The 18,691-nt window shown below is 39.2% G+C and overlaps 1 protein-coding gene across 1 annotated transcript in view; it reads left to right on the forward strand.

Moving 5' to 3' along the window:
* The window catches only part of agtpbp1 (ATP/GTP binding carboxypeptidase 1), a 119,681-nt gene extending 103,982 nt beyond the window's left edge, over positions 1-15,699 (forward strand). Inside the window, exon 14 of the mRNA XM_048594985.1 lies at positions 14,675-15,699. Coding sequence (XP_048450942.1) covers positions 14,675-14,867 — 193 coding nt within the window. The 3' untranslated portion in view covers positions 14,868-15,699. The remainder of the gene's footprint in view (positions 1-14,674) is intronic.
* The last annotated feature ends 2,992 nt before the right edge of the window (positions 15,700-18,691 follow it).

The raw sequence follows: 18,691 nt of genomic DNA on the forward strand, positions 1-18,691 counted from the left end.
CAATTAACACCAAAAAGGTGCTCTTCTACAAACCCTCTCTCCCTTCAATCATGATAATCCTGATGAATTAGTTTTGCAGGATTTCTTCCCAGCCAATTAGCCAACAATACCTCTGGTGGAAATACTAGATCCTGAGAATGCCTGAGCTCTTCACACTGATATTGAATTTCAATAGCTAACTTGCACATAACTTTGTTAAAAACTTAAGGACTTTGTGTACTTCTTACTGCCTGCTGACCTCTCTGTTAGGGGCATTTACTACTTCTTCTGAATGCCAGAAGTTCCTTGTTAGTGTCTGTTGCAGCACCACAGGCTGAAACACAGTACCCCTTTCCAATTCCACTTACACATGCAACCGCCACACATTCGCCATCTAGGGTTAATTGACAGTCTTATGCCTTGGGTTACTGGCAGCAGCCATCATACAAAACCACTGCCCTGATCCTCTTCCTGCTCTCAGCAAATCTGAGAGTTTGACTTTTGCTCACAGAGATTTTTGATCTTGTTGAAAGCTCACTGTTGCCCAGTTAAATTCCTGATCAACACTTTATGTGGCAGTGCTTTCCCAAATGAGGTTCTTACCAGTTCTTCAGTTGACTAAACAAGTCCCCTGAAATAGAGCTGAGGTAATTGTGCTGACCACACTGTTTCTCTGGATATTAAAGCCTGGAAGTCAGTGTATTCAAAGTTTACAAATTGTACAAAATTTCAAAGCATTGTACAGGGGAAGAAAATGACAGACTTCAAGGGAAGAAAGGCAGATGGAACAGATAGGTGTGGCAGATAAAATTTAACGCAGGGTTGTATAGAATTATTCATTTCAGTAAGATGAGGCAATATAAAGGGCACAATTTTAAAGGGAGTCCAGGTGTACAGATGGGAGGGCTGATTAGAAAGTATTTAAAAAGGCATGTGAGATTTTGAAGTCTACATATAGAGGCATTCAGTCAAAAATATGGAGGTTAGGATTGTAATGGAACTTTCGGCAGCAGGTGGCGATGGTGAGGGAAATACAGAAAGTAGATGAAGACTGTTGGGAATATAGAATACAGTTGAAATGACCAGCCTCCTGTTGAACTTATAAAAGATTGGGAAAATTCTTAGTCAGTTAATTTGAAAAGAATCTCTCATGTGCAATATCACTGTCTAATAGCCTGGATCCCAAAACAAATTTCATGGAATTCTCCACTCTAATACCAGAATTGCAGTTGCCATTGCTGCTGTTGAAGATTCACAGTATTTTGATGAATTTTATAGGTTTTGAATTCCTAATGAGACTGTGAAATTGTTCAAAGTCCTTTTTTAATCACTTGTGCTGAAAGTTATTGTATTTGTTTTTATACTTTAAAATTCAGAAATCTAATCTGGCCTTGGAACAAATTTACAAGAATGATAGCTGGACTTAAGGAGTTAAGTTATGAGGAGAAATTATACAAACTAGGCAATTTTCTCTCAAATTTCAAAAGTTAAGGGGTGATCTGACTGACGTCTTCAAGATTTTAACAGGAAAAGACAGGGTAAATAAAGGTAAACTGGTTGGTGATTCTAGAACTACAAGTCATAGTCTTAAAAATTAGAGCAGACTGTTCAGAAGAAATATTAGGAAGCATTTCTACTCATAAAGGGTAGTAGAGGTTTCAGATTCTGTTCCTGAAATGGCAGTGGATGCTAGATCAGTTGCTAGTTTTAAATCTGAGGTAGATAAATTTTTGTTCAGGAAAGGTATTAAGGAATATGGGCCAAAGGCTAGCTTATAGAGTTAGGTCACAGATCAACTGTGATCTCATTGAATAGTGGAACAGGTTGTAGTAGCTGAATAGTGTTCTCCTGTTCCTATGTTCCTAATAATTACTCAGTAGATAGTTCTTTTTTCTGTCTGGACAGTTGCAACACTTACTTTGAGTTTTAAGTAACGTACTGGAAGCATCTTTTGATCTATGCCAATGTGAAGTTGATTGGGAAATTGTTGAAATATAAAGGAGAAAACATGTTTAAGTATTGAACAATTTGCCCAGGCTGCACTTTTTAAAAGAGTAGAGTATGACACTGGGCATGGTCATTGTCCTTTCCTTTGTACAGTATCAGGCACTGTCCGTTATCACTTTTGAATCATAATGATTGTATTTGTTTTTATTTTTCAGTTTTAACATTCTCAAGTGGATGATTTCAGTACTGGAAGAAAATATTATGAATCTGTATTTTCTCTAATTCTTCTGTGTAATTAGCATTAGGCATATGCAAATATCAGTGCTACCTGGCAGTTTGGAAGTTGAGTTATAGCTAGTTCACCACTGGTTAATAGATTGGAATTAGATTGGTGAGATGGACAGACATCTGTGTTTGCCATACAGTTCATATCATGCTTCACAAATGGTCCTTTGAAGACATCATAAGACATGACTGTGCAATTGTTGCTGTACTCAGATATTGTTAATATAACATTAATGCCCAGTGAGATGAGTGGCTCATATAGCTTTCAAAACATAAGTAAGACACAAGAGTAACTATTTCTAATCAACCTGTTTAGAGCTGTTGTGACACACATCTGGAATAGGTGGGATTTGAACCCCAGCTTCCTGGCTCAGAGGTAAGGACATTACCACTGTGCAACAAAAACCCCTCAGGCAGTGAGTACCAGTCGGATATTATATCATAGTAGGGATTACAACTGATTCTGTCTTCAAAAAAAGAACAATAGAAATGCAAGTCAAAGCTAGTTTTTCTCCCCCTACTCTCTAGCACAGATGCAGTTAGGCTAATTTCTGACACCACTCAGATAGAGGTTACCTAAGCTAACACAGGCCTGAACTTGAATTTGGAGCCTCCTCATTCAAAGTGCGATTTACATTACATGAGCCATCAATTTGCATTTAATGGGTTTGTGGTGTCAGAGAGAGAGAGAAAAATCTTCTGCCCCCTCACTCTCACAAACTCTCTTCCCCACCCCCCTTTGTCTCTATCACTCACTCAGGCGCATGCGCACGCGCATGCGCACACACATGTGAATCAATGGGGTGAATTTATATTGCAGATACATTTCATTTTGTTCAAAAAACACACAATTTATAGACAGTCAATATGGTGTTTTATAAATTCCTACTTTAGAAATAAAAACCAGTCTGACTCCAAATTAAAACACAAACAGATAAGGTCTCACACCTATCATGCATCGTCTGACCTAAAATGTCACCTCTTCTTTACACTGATAAAACCTTTAGTTCTCTCAGAACCATGACTTGAAAGGAATTCGGGGATTTACATATACATATTAATCAATTAAAACCTTCTAACTGATTGAAGATTTAACAGCATCTTAGGTTTGTTTAGTACATCCTCATCAATGGTGCGAACCTTTGATCTTTTACTTATAAATTCTGTGTCTGATACTACCTCTCTAATTACCACCTGAAGGAGGAGTAAGACTCCGAAAGCTTGTGTTTTCAAATAAACCTTTTGACTATAACCTGGTGTCGTGTGATTTCTGACGTTGTCCACCCCAGTCCAACACCGGTGCCTCCACATCACAGCCAATTAAGTACTCTTAAAATGTACTAGATAATTAGAAACCCTTCAGAAGTTTTAACATAGTGTACAAAGTTTTGTCTCAATGCATTGGTTGTCAAGGGATTTTTGTAATTGTTCTTGGAGTTTTAGTGTAGCTAACAAGAACAATTTTTTTTGTCCATCTGGAATTGTTTTGGACAAGATGGTATCGTGAGCAGCCTTGCTGAACCACTGCAGACCATGTGCTGTTGGTACATCCACAATGGTAACTTGGTACAACTGTGTGACTTACTAGGCCACTGCAGAGGGCAGTTGACCATAGTTCTGTGGGACTCGAGTCAAGTACAAGTCAAGATGGCAGATTTCTACCTCTGAAGGATATTAATGAACTAGATGGGTTTTTTTTATAACTGTTGGACGGTTTCATTATATCTAAGACTGAGACTTTTTTTTAATTCAAGATTTATTAATTAATTTTATTTACATTTCTCCTCAGCTGCCATGAGGGGTTTAGAACTGATGTCTCCAGAGCCTCTGGATTTCTAATCCAGTTCTTCTACCTCTACTGTATCTGTTAAGTGTTTGGCCACAGTACATGGAGGAACATATGAGGGTGGACTTGCAGATTTATTAAGGAGCCCACCTGATTTTCTATTCACTAATCTAAATGGGCAGCAAGTCATGAAGGTTCTTTTAGCGGCACAGTCATCTTCTCATTGTCTTCCATGGGCTAAACCCAGCCAAAGTCCTACAGGAGGGATATATGTTCATCAATTCCTTTAGATTTGTAGAAAATGAAATTGATCTTAGGCAGGAGCAGCACCTGTTTTACAGTCCACCTTTAGTGTTTTCCTTCTATTAAGTTCACCACAGATGAAAAACAGCTTGCTGCTGAGCTGCAAGGGCCTGTTTTGTAGCAGTTTCCAATTTCACATTACATTTCTACTTTTACAGCTGGTAGAGCCAGCTTTCTTCTTAGCTCAATTTCAAAGCTGATTCTTTGTAAATAATCTCTGACTGCATACTTTAAACAATAATCTGGAATAAATGCAAATTAGAATTTGCATATAGCAAGATTAACCAGTACATCTGTAACATATGTATTGCACAATTTCCAACTGTGTAGTAAATAAATATTTTAAGTTTCCTTTCTTGTAGCTGAAAGAGCACTGCGAATTCCTTTAAAACATGTTAAGTTCTTATATTAATTGAGCACTAAATGTTAATTCCATTTTATGATAAGCGTGGTTGTAGGAAGACCCTTCTTCACAAAAGAATATTGTCTCCAGACTTAAAGATTTTTAAATGTCACCATACTCTGCCATTTACTGGTCAAGATTTGATGTTTCTGAGGACGGGTCACTGGACCCGAAACGTTAACTCTGTTTTTTCCCTCACAGATGCTGTTAGACCTGCTAAGCTTTTCTAGCAACTTTGTTTCTGTTCCTGATTTACGGCATCCGCAGTTCTTTCGGTTTTTATTTTGATGGTTCCACCTTGAAATCATATATAATTATGGGCTCAATTTTACTAAAAATTAGCTAGATGTTCATGGAGGGAGGTTCATGGAGTTTAGCAAGTTATCACTTTTAATTCTCCAATGCTCCCCTGGTTATGTATGCACCACACCCCCTATAGTGTTGTTCTTTCTCTGTCTTGAACGCACCACTGAAAGTACTCACTACCGCCAGGACCTTCTGGGATTCGTGTCATACCTGCCATGTTTAAATTCCAACTATGCACTAGATCAAAAACGACAAACCAGGATTAGCCATTCACAGTTGCACTCTGGGAAGAATTATCCTGGGATAGTCAACAGAAATAAGCTGGCACCACAATTAGGTAAAAGGGACTTGGTGGATGAGGTGCTGGAGAGGAGGGTTTGTCTTTCCTCAGAAGACCATGGCCTGCTGATAGAAAGTTGCCAACAAGGTCAGTGTGCTGTCCACAGTCCGGAGGTATTCTCAACAATGCGGAAAAAAGGCTAATGACCTGTGCTCCACAATAGTAAGTACCACCATCTTCACTTAGCTACCTCACGCTCTTCTACTGCACTATTTCCCGCTGAGGTTTATGGTCTGCCACTCTCAGTGTTGCATGCAGCATCTCTGTCAATCATTTTCATCCACCCTGACCACTAATTCTGCGTGCCTTCTCTGTTGCCCCCACCTGCACTAGCACTAACAATTGTGCCAGCCACTTTCATTTCACTCACTTCCTCCTTTACCTCATTCCAGGAGTAAACTGCTCACATTAGGGTAAAGAGTGCCAACACAGGTGGTGGGAACATGACATTTATTTCCGCGCCTTGAATGAGAACCATGACTGCTCATGTTGTGATGTTGAGACCTCCATGTCCTGGTTATGCAATAAGATTTGTTGTTCACTGTGCTGCTGTCCCATTACCATCATTGTGAACATATTCTTAACAGGCTTGAGCTTCTACCCATATTTCATAACTCCTTCTCCCTTGTCCTCTGCAGGCACCAGCAGCGTCTGTAATGAACAGACCAGCCCGTCAAAATATCATATCCTCCTACATCTCTGAGGAAGAAGCCACAGATGCCTCAGAGGAAGCACCAACAACAGTCTCCTGCACTTCCCACCAGCTCAGATGCTGACACTTCAGTTGGTACTTTAGGTAGGATACAGTGAGAAGCACATTCTGGTTAGCACATCACAGCTGGCAGCCCAGATCACTGGTACTCTGAGGACTGCAGTGATCAAGTACCTGCTCAACCCTACACAAAAGAGGTGTCGATCATTAATAACTCCCTTCAAATGTCAAGCAGAAACAGAAATAGCAGGCAGGTTTGGCAGAAACAGGGGGCAAACTGATTCAAAGATTGGAGGAGTACAGCAATGCTAACTGTATCATACTGCCTAGCCAGGTTAGCGACTGCCATGGAGATTAGGGTCCAACACACTCAGTTTCTGCTGGATATATGCACAACTTGCATTTTAAATCATTGGTGCGGAACACTAGTGGCAAGAGGATAGGGCAAACAAGGGACCCTGACCTCACTGTGTGCCCCTTTTTCATAAGGAGATAGGGCAGTGCCAGTAGACTCTCAGCTGAAAGATAAACCACATGCAGGCCTCCAGAAGTTTCCACCAGGGACACTCTGGAGGCAGTCATCTCAACCTCTGTCCTGCCTTTAATCCCCAACCCTGTGGGAGTTCAAGCCAAGGAGGATGAACCTTCAGGGTGGGACACTGTCAGTATGTCTGGGCCATATAGCCACAAACACCACCAGGGCCACCCACCCAAACACTCCAAGGTCAAAAGGCTCTACTATAGGACAGGCTTCCTCCAACTTAGCTGTGAACCCCAGGACTGCACCAGGGCTTTGTGAGAGGGAAAGGAAAAATAAGATTGTCTGAGGGCACATAGGTGGCATTTGACAAACGTCATTGTATATGGAATATCATATTTGGAAATATATTTTCACTTTTCTTCATCAGCTTTGTCAGCCATTGTTATTTTGGCTACAACCACAAAAAATAAAGGTAGAGAGGCCTAGACTCCTGTCCTGACCCTTTCTGCACAATGGCTTTCCTTTCTATAGAGCCCAGAGCAGCATGAAATCTTCTCATGACGCTTTGAAGACTTACATCAGGTTGTAAGCCTATTCTTTATTGATCAACAGGAAAAGCATAAAAAGATCAAAGTGGTAAACCATGCTTGCAATTGGGTTTACATAGAGGACGCTGGCCTCCACTGTGTAAAGACATTTACAGTCACTGAAAAATGACTTCAAGCAACTCAGTTCGGCTGAATTATGTTCACATGCCTGTGTTATTTTGGCTGTTGCTGCTGCACTGTAGGATGCTGAAAGTTCTGTTCCTTCTAAAGAACATCCTTGATTTCTTAGTTAATAGAATGCTGTGGCTCTCGCAGATCCTCATCATCCATTACATAATCATGTTGCATCCTCCAGTTGTCCAGTGCAAAAAATCCTCTAACTGTATGGAACTGCAGCGAACTGCATGAATACACAACGTGGAGAAGACATCTTATGGCACTGTGCCCCAGGAGCAAAAGGTGTTGCATTGCATTTTGGAACATCACAACATCGCATTCTGACCACCACTTCTTGGACAGAGTGTAGTGCCCCTGCGCCTCTCTCACCTGCATGGCATTCCATGGGAGATGAGCAATTGCAGCTCTCCCGCATCTTCACCTCATTGTAAGGGTCCCAATGGCTGAAAACCCTGCATTGGAGGTGGCTACATATCCGATGGAGGTTGACTCTGGTCTGTGTGTTTCTCATCCATTTGTGTTGATGCTTAGTGCAGGGGGCCAGTGAGATGACCACAGCTTCCGTGCTTGGATCCATTGGGGATGGTTCCAATGTATCTGTATGGGCAATATCAGAAACAAAGGAGCTCCTCAGCAATGTATCATTCAACAGCCAAAACACACACACATAACTTTTAAACATCGTCATCTGAACATTGGAACATGGACGTCTCCTACAAGAGGCCAATGAGATGCTGCTGCATAGACCTTGCATATCAATGATCTGATTCAGATGTATGTTACTGAAGCCTTTTGGCACACATGCAGTATGAGAATGTATATGTAGCAATAGTAATAAAGATAATAATCTTGCCGCACTCTCAACCCACATATTACCCAAGAAAGCATATTGGATAAATATGTTAATTGCTTATGGTCCCAAGTGTGAGATGAGCAGCTCCTACAGGCCGTGGAACCTTGGAAGGTGATTGCAACATTGGGTATCGAAGGTAAATTTTTACAGCTTGTCTAACATTATAGCCAGTAGTAGGATTCATGTATAATGTTGAATGATGTAGTGAAGAGTGCTTATGGCCAGGATTTTTATTGACACTGTAGGTGAATACATGATGTCCCGCACAGAATTATGTGTTAACAAATGTCTTTAACCTGTACTGTATGGGTGTCTGTTAATGCTATTACTATACATGCTGATGTGACTAAAGACTATTCCTCTTAGACTTTGAGACGTGCCAGTTGGTTGAAGCTCAAGTAGTGTGTTTGCTGCATGACATGCAGGAGCATGCTGTAGGTGTGACATTGATTGGTGCCATTCAGCAACGTAGCCTCCTCCTTGACTGATCATTGCTCACAGCCATGTCAAGCTGTCTGGCTTTGTGCCTGCACTAATCAGCAAAACAAGACAGGCTTACTATAAGCCTGTAAATTCTGAGTGAGGGGCAAAGTGCAAAAATGCAAGACAAGGAATAGTAGAGATGCTGTGAGCATCCAAATGAGTCAGCATTACCAGAACAAGCTAAGATCTCTGAAGTACCACCTGCTTTAATTCATGAGATGGATGCCTGTCTCTATGCACATAATGGCCTGGCAGCAGCATTGCAATGACATATACCAGCGTGCTCCAAAGTGCAGTATTGAAATAGAGAACTGTATTCTAAGTGAGCCAGAGATGTGCCTGAGATGTTGGGGAGTACTAGCCAAGCTGGAGCTTCCAGGTATCTACTCAGGCTCTCACATTGGGAATTGCTGCCCTCCAGTTTTTCTCCACCATGTACAAGAATAGTAAACTACATATTAATGAGATGAGAATAGGGAAAAATGAACTGTTAATACATGCAAGTAGCCTTTTTACTGCTCACTAATGAAACTTTTATCATACGTTTCAAATCTTGGGTAGAAATATGAACTTTTGTTTCTCAACATTGAGGATCTCATTATTTCCAGCTCATTTTGTCAATCCGATCATATTTTCCCAACTAATTCGCTGTTTCCCACATCATTCATGACCTAGCAGAATTTCTCCACCCTATGCCTCCTAAATATTACAATGCTGCTACTTTGTTGACTGCTGTCTTGCCAATGCTGTTTAAGAAAGTTCCTTCTTGTGCTGGTGTGTTCTCACAATATTATTGTGCCAAAAGATAATATGTATACAATTCGATTAAGTATAAGGTCATGAATTTTAATGAACGAAGTTCTTTCCAAGTCAGAAATGAAAAGCTGGGAGTTGCATTTTCGTTCAGTTTCTGTGTTTCAACTTTGAGCTGCCTATAGCGTAAATAAAAGTTTTTTAAAAAGTTAATATATTTGCAGACTGCTTCCTAAAAAGACTTAAAAGCACAAAAGCTTTAATCTCCAATAATAGGAGAAATAATTAAGGCAATTTCCTTTCTCCCTTCCCTAATTCTATATGATAGTGGGACAAAGAGACTTTGATATTTGTGTGGTTGAATTGTAGTTTCTCCTGCTGTTTGATAAGTAGGGCGTCGTTTGAATCCGTTCCCTTTGTTCATTTTTTAAAAATACTTTTTTCTTTATGAAGCAACCTTATTGCTAGAATTATATGCTGGTCACTTGTATCCTTGGCAGCAATGCAGTTGTGCAATTTCAGGATAAAAACAACACGTTTTGTAAAATATATTGCCTAAGAATGTGCATCAAAACTATTTGATTTATCCTTTACATTTGCTCAGGTTTGTTTTGTTTGTTGCTATTTTTCTAGTAACACATTTACCTAATAATAAGCCATGAGAAAAAAATTGGTTAATCACAAGCAAATAACTGCATCAGGATCATTTGTGTCCAAATAAATATCAATGATCACAAGAAAAGGGAGAAATGTTATAAAAGTCTATTATTATTTCAATTGTATGCCTCTACAAGGAAGAAACAAATGTGCTTCTTTTAATGTGAATATTAATATTGTTTACGTAAAAATCTTAAGATTTGAAATTTAATATGAAGCATGATAAAAAAGAATTATGCAGAAATATGGTTTCAAAGTGTTAGTAATTTAAAATGCATGGTCATTGGAGAGTGAAAATTAAATTTCAATTCCATCGGCAACCTTCAAGGAGTAATGAATCTGGAAAGATTATAGATGGAGTGGGAAACCATTTGTGGTTGGTCAATTCACACTACCTCAGTTTCATTTCAACTTTTTTGTGCTTCTTTTTTTCATCAATCATGGGTCTCCATTCGGCGTAATGAAATCTGACTCCCACTTTAAGTGTGTATCTCCATTAAGAGTTGCATCTGTGCCCATGTAGTAAGCGGGTCAAAGTTCAGAACTTCAGTGACCAGGAGCCACTGATGTTCTGCGCAGCCAGGTAAAAATAACATTTTTTTCACAATCGTTCACAGCAGTTAAGAATGGACAAAAGATATGTAAGGTAAATTGTCCAAAAAGAATGTTGCATCTCTGACATGCTCTCTTATCAAAGCAAGGTCCAGGGCTGCATTTTAAAATAAAAGTCATTTGCTTTACATGAGAGAGGCACAGATCTCCATATTGCTGTCCTAGAAATCTAGCAAATTAATCTGGTTTCATTTGATTACAGTGAAAATCTGAGAAGATGTAGACCTTAATGCAGACTTGTGCTGAATTTTGAACTACTGTACTTGCCTAATGAAATATTAAAAGCACTTAGTACTGTCAAGCAATATCTTCAGCTGTTCCCTGGAGAGACTTACGAAACTAGGGGTGGGATTCTTGCTTGTTTTTATTTTTGCAACCATCCTAAGGAGCTCTGGGTGACTTGACAGGAGCCTTGTCTTTCAAACCTCTACGTTTTCACTAATGGCTGATAATCACTTTAAGTCGTTTTGAAGAAGTGTTTTAGCACTTTACTGGAGGAACCAATTAGAAAGCCTCTGAATCATTACATGTTCCTGAATTATCTTGGTGCCTTGGAGACGCATAAAAGAAAATTGAGTTTTGTCAGTATGAGGTCGTGGAAGCTAAAATTTGAAGCTGCAGTCATTGTTGTAAATATCCTTGACATTAATGCTAAGATTGTGTTTGGAGATGTGTAGTTGCACAGAACATCTCCCTGTCTAACAGTAGGCTGAGAAAATCAGACGTCATTTAAACAAAATTACATGTGAATTTCTGTGGCTGTACAGAGTCTGGAACCATAAAGAAAGCTACCTTTGCTCTAATTTGATTCTTTGATTGAATAATGAACATCTGACCATTTTCTACACAGCTTCTGTGTGATATTTATCTTTTATATATGTAACAAAAGAAGCTGCTTTTATGAAAATTATGAAGCAGATAATGAGTTTTTGACCTTCAATTTGAATTATTAAACCTCTAATCAAAAAGCTTGAGAGGGTTTTAATCTTCTCTTGAGTCCTTCTGTCTGTCCCCTTATCTCTGTGTGATGTAATTTCTTTTCTGCCTGACCACAAAAGCAGCTCACTTTTAGGTTTTCACCAGTACTGCCATGTTTTAATGTGCAGAGTGATGACTCTCTCTTCCTTGTTTGCCGTGAATTGCCATCTATCTATTCCAGACCTTCACTACAATGAGCACCATCCTCCTCACCCAACACTACATTTCAACCCCAAACAACTGGAATTGATAATTCCTCATGCCACCAATTTGTGTTGCAGCATTATTCACTCAACTGTACCATTTCAATGTGGCATGGGATTATTTTACAGATCCATGTCAAGCTGAAGTGAGTGTAATGGCTTTGTCTCCTCATGCTGTAGAATCCCACACTTTTTCATATTTGGGACAATTCCTGCTGCTCAAGCATCTGTATATGAACATCCACACAGCTAGGCTGCTCAGTTCCTCATTTGATTCCCAGCACCGCTAGAGATGGCAGAAACACTTTTTATTTCACTTGAAATAGAGGATCTTTTACCATCTGTGGATAAGTTTCAAGCTAAATATTGCATGTTTATAAAATCTTCAAGTGACTCTCACTTTCTATCTATTATTGTGTCTTGAATAGTCCAGTGGATGAATGCTTTTTTCTTTAAAAAAAGGTCAATATGTGCTGTTCAACAGGATTTATTTCTTTTTTTATGTGGAAGTAATTCCACGATGGCAGCAGTGTTGCCTACAATCCTTTGTCACAGTTTCTAAAAATTTCCATTAGTGTGACTTTAGCCCCAGAGTTTCCAGATTGCAGTGGGTGCTATCATAAAGAAATTTACTGCTAAGATAAAAATAATGCTCATGCAATCAGTGAACAGAGAGTCGCATGGACTGTGCATAATATAATTTTCCAGTATGTGCTGCAATTCTCACCACCTGCATATGCTCAGAAAACATAGGCTTTAGTCACCATGACTGCCAGATGACCATTTCTTTTAGTGGGCATATGGATGTTTTTTTTCGTAGCACTGTTGTCAAAATCAGTTATACAGCCAAAATCCTATTAAACTATCAATTATTTATCTCTTGAATTATTATGAAATGTCATGCGAACACCACCTTTCTTAAAAAAAAGGATTGAATTATGCACTAACTATACTCATCTCCCAATTTACTTAACAAATTGTCCTGTCATATATATGATAATCTTACTCTGCAGAGTAAAATGAGTCTTATTTTCCAGCTCCAGTACATGCTGTGACCAAGGCTCGGGTTTCAGCCTTTTAAAAATAGTGATCAGCGTTTTCATTTTGGAACATTGTAGCCATGCGGAAAATAGCGTATTATACATTTTTCTGAACATTTTAGGATATTGTTGGTTTCAGTTTCCTATTGAACAAAATGTTCCAGTGTTCCACAATATTTTTGTGTCCAGCAAGGAAACCTGAAGAGTCTGGTCTATTTGTTTTATTTTGTATCATTATAGAAAGAACTCTGAATACCTTGGAATCTGAAATGTCTGAAGAAATGTTATAAAGTATTTGATGCTGCAAACAAATGATAGAAATGAAAGATAAAATATTTGACACTATGGAACAACAATCTGGAGTCCCATGTTCATCCAATTCGTCGTATAATAAACATCACTTACACAAGAAGAAAGAAACATTTGTGACAATTTCATTACTTGATTCAAAGACAGCCCTGGTTTTCAGTCCAATGTCCTGATACCAGTGTGGCTATATTTGAATTTGGAAATATGGAAATGCCAATTATGGGACCCTGGCAGAAATTTTTGAGAGGCGACTAATTAAGTCTTTGCCTCAGAGAGACCAGTCCAATGAAGGATAATAGGATGGGGTCCTGGGCCTGCTGGGCCAACAGGAAGTGTGCCAGCACTGAGATTGGCAGCCGCAGTGTCAGAATTCAAAGTTGCAGACATTAAGTGAAAGAAAGGTGTACTTTAGAGATATGTTTAGTACAAAAATTACAAAGAAGTCACAATTACCAGGTTGTAATCATTTAGGAGGACTTCTTTTGCAAATGATGATGAATCTAGATTGTAAAGGTAGTCTCAGTAAAGGTAAGAATGACATTCAGCATTTATTTTTTGAAAAATCCATCGGGTTCATTAATGCCCTTTAAATCTGCCATCCTTTCCTGGATTGGCCTCCATGTGACTGCAGACTCATAGAAATATGATTGATTCTTAAATGGCCAAACAAGCCAGTCTGTTCGAGATCAATTTGGAATTGGCAAACAAATGCAGGCCTTGTCAGCGACACCTACAACCTATGGGAAAAAAGAAACATAGTTATGGCTTTCCAGGATGGTGTCAGTTTGTCAGAGAGAGTACCAGGCCTTCAGCAGCTGCCAGACAACTACCTATTTTAGGCCAGTTTGTGCCTTACTTGGGAGCCCACATTGCAAGCAGTGGATAGCTGTCACTTCCTCCACCCTTTAAACCCCTCAATCAATTCAACAAGTTAAAAATGCCAGGAAATCAGCACACCAGCCAACAGTAGAAAATTGCAGGCACTTACATCTTAGTAACCTCCTCTACAGCCCTTTAAAATTAAAATTAAAAAGTGAAAGAACTGCAGATGCTGGAAATCAGAAACAAAAACAGAAATTGCTGGAAAAGCTTAGCAGATTTGGCAGCATCTGTGGAGAGAAATCTGAGTTAACGTTTTGAGGTTCTGTCCATGTTCTGAAAGAGGATCACTGGACCTGAAACAGTAACTCTGATTTCTCTCCACAGATGCTGCCAGACCTGCTGAGCTTTTCCAGCAATTTCAGTTTTTGTTTCTTTAAAATTCCAGGCCTTTTTTGGTGTTTTACTGTGTAGTTTGGACTTCTGTGTGTACATGTGCTTTTGCATGTTGATATCCGGAGTTTTTGTTGTTTGTAACGATTATCAGGAGGTTAGTCTGATCTCAAATATTTCCTTTTTAATATTAATGTCAACAACTACATCTAAATCCTGCAAATATGATCATTTATTTTGGTGCCAGGTTGTGCATTTCTGCCAAACTTTATTGAACTTTTATTTTAAACATCTTTTCTACCTGCAGTCCTACCACTCAAGTCCTTGATGAAGATGAACCACGCTGCCTTGAAGAGGTTGATTACAGTGCTGAGAGCAGCGATGAGCAAGACATTGATCTAAATGAAACAGCTGACTTTGACACCCAATACTTTGACCCAAGTACACAGGAGGAGCAACTCTCCGATTCTGACATCCCAAAGACAGACTTCTTTCTCTAAGTTATAAATCACCAAAGAGGCTGGAAAATAAGTCTGATATCCTATAACCAATTAAAAAAATCAGGGTTAAAATAGTCTGCTTTGAGTAAGAGCTAGCTCACTCAGACATATTGGCTAAATTAATAATAAATATACTGCTGGTAAGACTGGAAAATTCAACTCTGTGTTATTGACTTCAAGTGCATTTGTACAAGTCAGGATAGAATCCTCTGCTGTTTTTATTTTCTCTGGATGCAGTTGCATGGCTGAAGGTTTGTTCCCACTGATTTTGTATGCGATTTTACTTTTCACTGTTAGTCTGTATGCACAGATTGTTCTCAAGATATGTACCAGTGATTCTTTGAGGGCAAATAGTAGTTTGTGGAGAAGTTGGTATTGGCTTGTCTGTTCAAACTTCAAATGACATCTGTATTTATTTCACCAACTTTCATTTTAGTTGTGTCAGACAGTGTTCCAGGATCGCTTGATGAGAAATACGCTGCTTCAGCTACAATGTTCAAATATTGAGAATTATATTGTTATTGTTACATAGAATTGATCTGTCTTGAAATGTATCCATCCTGCTGCTGAAAGAATATAAGTTGCACCTTGCTGTGGATTATATAAAAGGTAAAAGCTGGCTGTTACTGTATTTAAATTTATTGCCAACATTACCATACAATGTTGACACTATGTACAGCGAATTGTTAGCTTGTCATGAATAATGAAATGATGTAATTTTGATTTTCAGACTACAAATTAAAGAATTGTATTGTGGTAGTAAATTTGCATACACCTGTCAGTATTGTTTCTATTTTTGTGCCTAAAATGCTAATAAACTAAAAGCTTTAAAGCTCTGTTTCAATACATGGCTGTTGTAGGGCATTCAGAAATCAGAGCCTGACTGACCATTCCATGCTCGAAACCTCAGCCTGCACTCTCTCTCAAAATCTTTTCTTAGAACAGTGTATCCCAAACTACTTGCGAATGTGACTCAATTTTAATGTTTAAAAATTAATGTAACTCCAGCCACACAATAGCAAAACAGTAATAAAGCAAAACAATAATCTTCAGCATATAATCATTAAGTTTTGTAGATCAACGTTATAAATGTGGAAGTGCTTTTAAAGTATTTTGTAAGAATGTTACTGTATGTATTCACCAGTCCGTTACTTCAACTGACACACTTCAGTTCATGGACATTGGCTACGAAGCAGCAGATACTAGTGATATTTGCATTTGCATTAATCATTGATTTTATTATTCACTCAGTGATATTGAGTTTTCTGGCTGGATCAGAGTTTATTGCCCATCTCAATTTGCCCTTGAGACAGTTGTGGTGATATGCTGCCTTGAACCAGTGCAGCCCGTTTGATGATGTTACACCACATTATTGATTTTAATGCGAGACGAGCTGAGTAAAGTTTTAATTTTCTCCTGAAGATTCCAGTTCCTCTTCCCAACCCCTCAAAACAGTATAATTGGTTCCTCACCCCCAGCACTTCCATACACGGACACAGACACAGGCCCACACGCACACTCTGTAATCTGCTGCTAACCCCATTAACATACACTTCAATTATGCTGTAATCACACACACTAGTTGGCCCTTTACGGATCAGCAAAGCAGTGCTGGGCAGTGGGCAGGTTCAGCAGTTTTAACAGACCAAATCCCATCCTGATCCCAAGCCAACAAACTGTATGGCTCTATGGGTAATAATTGTAAATGATCTTGGAAGAAGAACCAATCCCAAAAGTGAGAGACAAACAGCATAGAATCTGCTTGGAGCTTGGTGCGGTGCTCAGTCTCAGAGGAGGGGGATCTTGCACCCACAAATGCTGTTTCTATGACCCAAATAGGATTACAGTTTTGAAAGTGTTGTCATAAAAGTTTATTTCTAGCTTGCACAGGGGATAGCCAATTTAATTTTTTAAAATGTGTACATAAAACCTAATAAAAAGACATGCAATAAAAAGTTGGGTGTGCAAAGTAATTAGTCATAATTTAAACTGTATAAATACATGTAGCAGTTAATTGCTAAAATTTGAAATGTACGTGGAGCTACAGTGCAGTGGTTAAGAGAGCATGCTCATGCACCAGTTTAACCACCATTTTGTGATGGCAAAACAGGGGTTAAATTCCAGCAATATGGTTACACAGACTTTGAATCCCTGATCCTTGGTTGTTGTCAGTCGGCACATAAGTTTTAAGATGTTAGTGAGCACAGTCAGTCTATATGTGGGGCAAGCAGAAACTTTGTAAATTTCTATAGCTAGTTTTGGATTTTTACAGATCTAGAATCATAGAACCCCTACAGTGTAGAATCAGGCCATTTGGCCCATCAAGTCCACACCAACCCTCCGAACAGCACCCTTCCCAGACCCCCACACTATCCCTGTAACCCTGCATTTCCCATGGCTAATCTACCAAGCCTGCACACCTCTGGACATTATGGTCAATTTGGCATGGCCAATCTACCTAGCCTGCACATTTTTGGACTGTGAGAGGAAACCCACAAGGAGGATGTGCAAACTCCACACAGTTGTCTGAGTTTGGAATCGAACCTGGGTCCCTGGTGCAGTGAGGCAGCAGTGCTAACAACCACTGACCAGCTCAGGCCAATCAAAAATAGAGATTCACCAATCTCTGACATCAGTTATATCAGTTTTTTCTTTAATAATAAATGGAAGAAAAAGAGTGGAGTTCTTATAACACCTTTCGTGAGCTTAGAACATTTGAAAATGTTTTACAGCCAACAAAGTACATTTGAAGAAGAGCTGTATTGTAATGTTGGGAAATAAAGCTGCTGATTGTGCGAAACAAAATAGTGTCCTTTAATAGGCTCAAATTATATCCTACTTATTTCTACAGTAACATATAAAGTGTAGAGAGGTCAGAACTTATGAATAAATATGCAGTACATACATGCATATACTTTATGGAGTAGATTCATGGTTCACCTTCCCATCTTTTGAGTAACAATAAGTTGAGCAATTGCTACCTCATTAATCAGCAAATAATATACAGTATAAACAACACCATAATAAAGTATATACATAAGGGGCAGTGGTGGCACAATGGCTAGTTCCCCTACCTCTGGGCTAGAAGGCCTGGTTTCAATTCTGTCCTGTACCTGAAGTGCATGATAACATGTCTGAACAGATTGATTAAAAATATTTATAATGGACTTTAGGAAGTAAACATCATATATTAATGTTTTCTTTGTACTGTTCTATTCTAAATATGAATATTTCATATTAGGTTTCAATTCAGCATCTTTTGTTAATACTTCTCTTGAACGTCTATCCGGGACAAATGGAGTTACTCCCCTGCTTTTCTTTGAAATTGCGCCATAGATCTTTAATACCTGCCTGAGCAAGTAGCAGAGAACTCTGTTTAATGTCTCATCTGAAATATGATATGGTTGATGGTGCAGTTCTCCCCCTGTATTGCGCTAGTGTTTAAGCCTTGATTTTTCTACTCAAGCCTTGGAGTGGGGCTTAGAACCTGGAACCTTGTGACACAGAGTGAGAGTATTACCAACTAAGCCACAAGTGATAGCTTGTTAACAAGCATATTGACTGGGATAATTTGCTGCACATGGCATGCTGAGGTTGATATGTACAGAGTGACTTTATGGGCCACATGACCAAAAGTGGGACGGGAGGGGTCACCATTCGGAGTGTTGGGGGTAGGGTGGTGTATGATCTGTGCAACAGGAGCATTCCCCCCGCCCCCCCCCCCACCCCACCTAGATGTCACCTATCTTTCTTCTTTGCCACCGGAATGACAGAAAATGAATGCCCATGCCCTTCTCTTCCCTCCGGGCACTGGGTCACTTGCT

This window comes from Rhincodon typus, chromosome 3, assembly GCF_021869965.1.
Source record: "Rhincodon typus isolate 14 chromosome 3, sRhiTyp1.1, whole genome shotgun sequence".
In the NCBI taxonomy this organism is placed as follows: Eukaryota; Metazoa; Chordata; class Chondrichthyes; order Orectolobiformes; family Rhincodontidae; genus Rhincodon; species Rhincodon typus.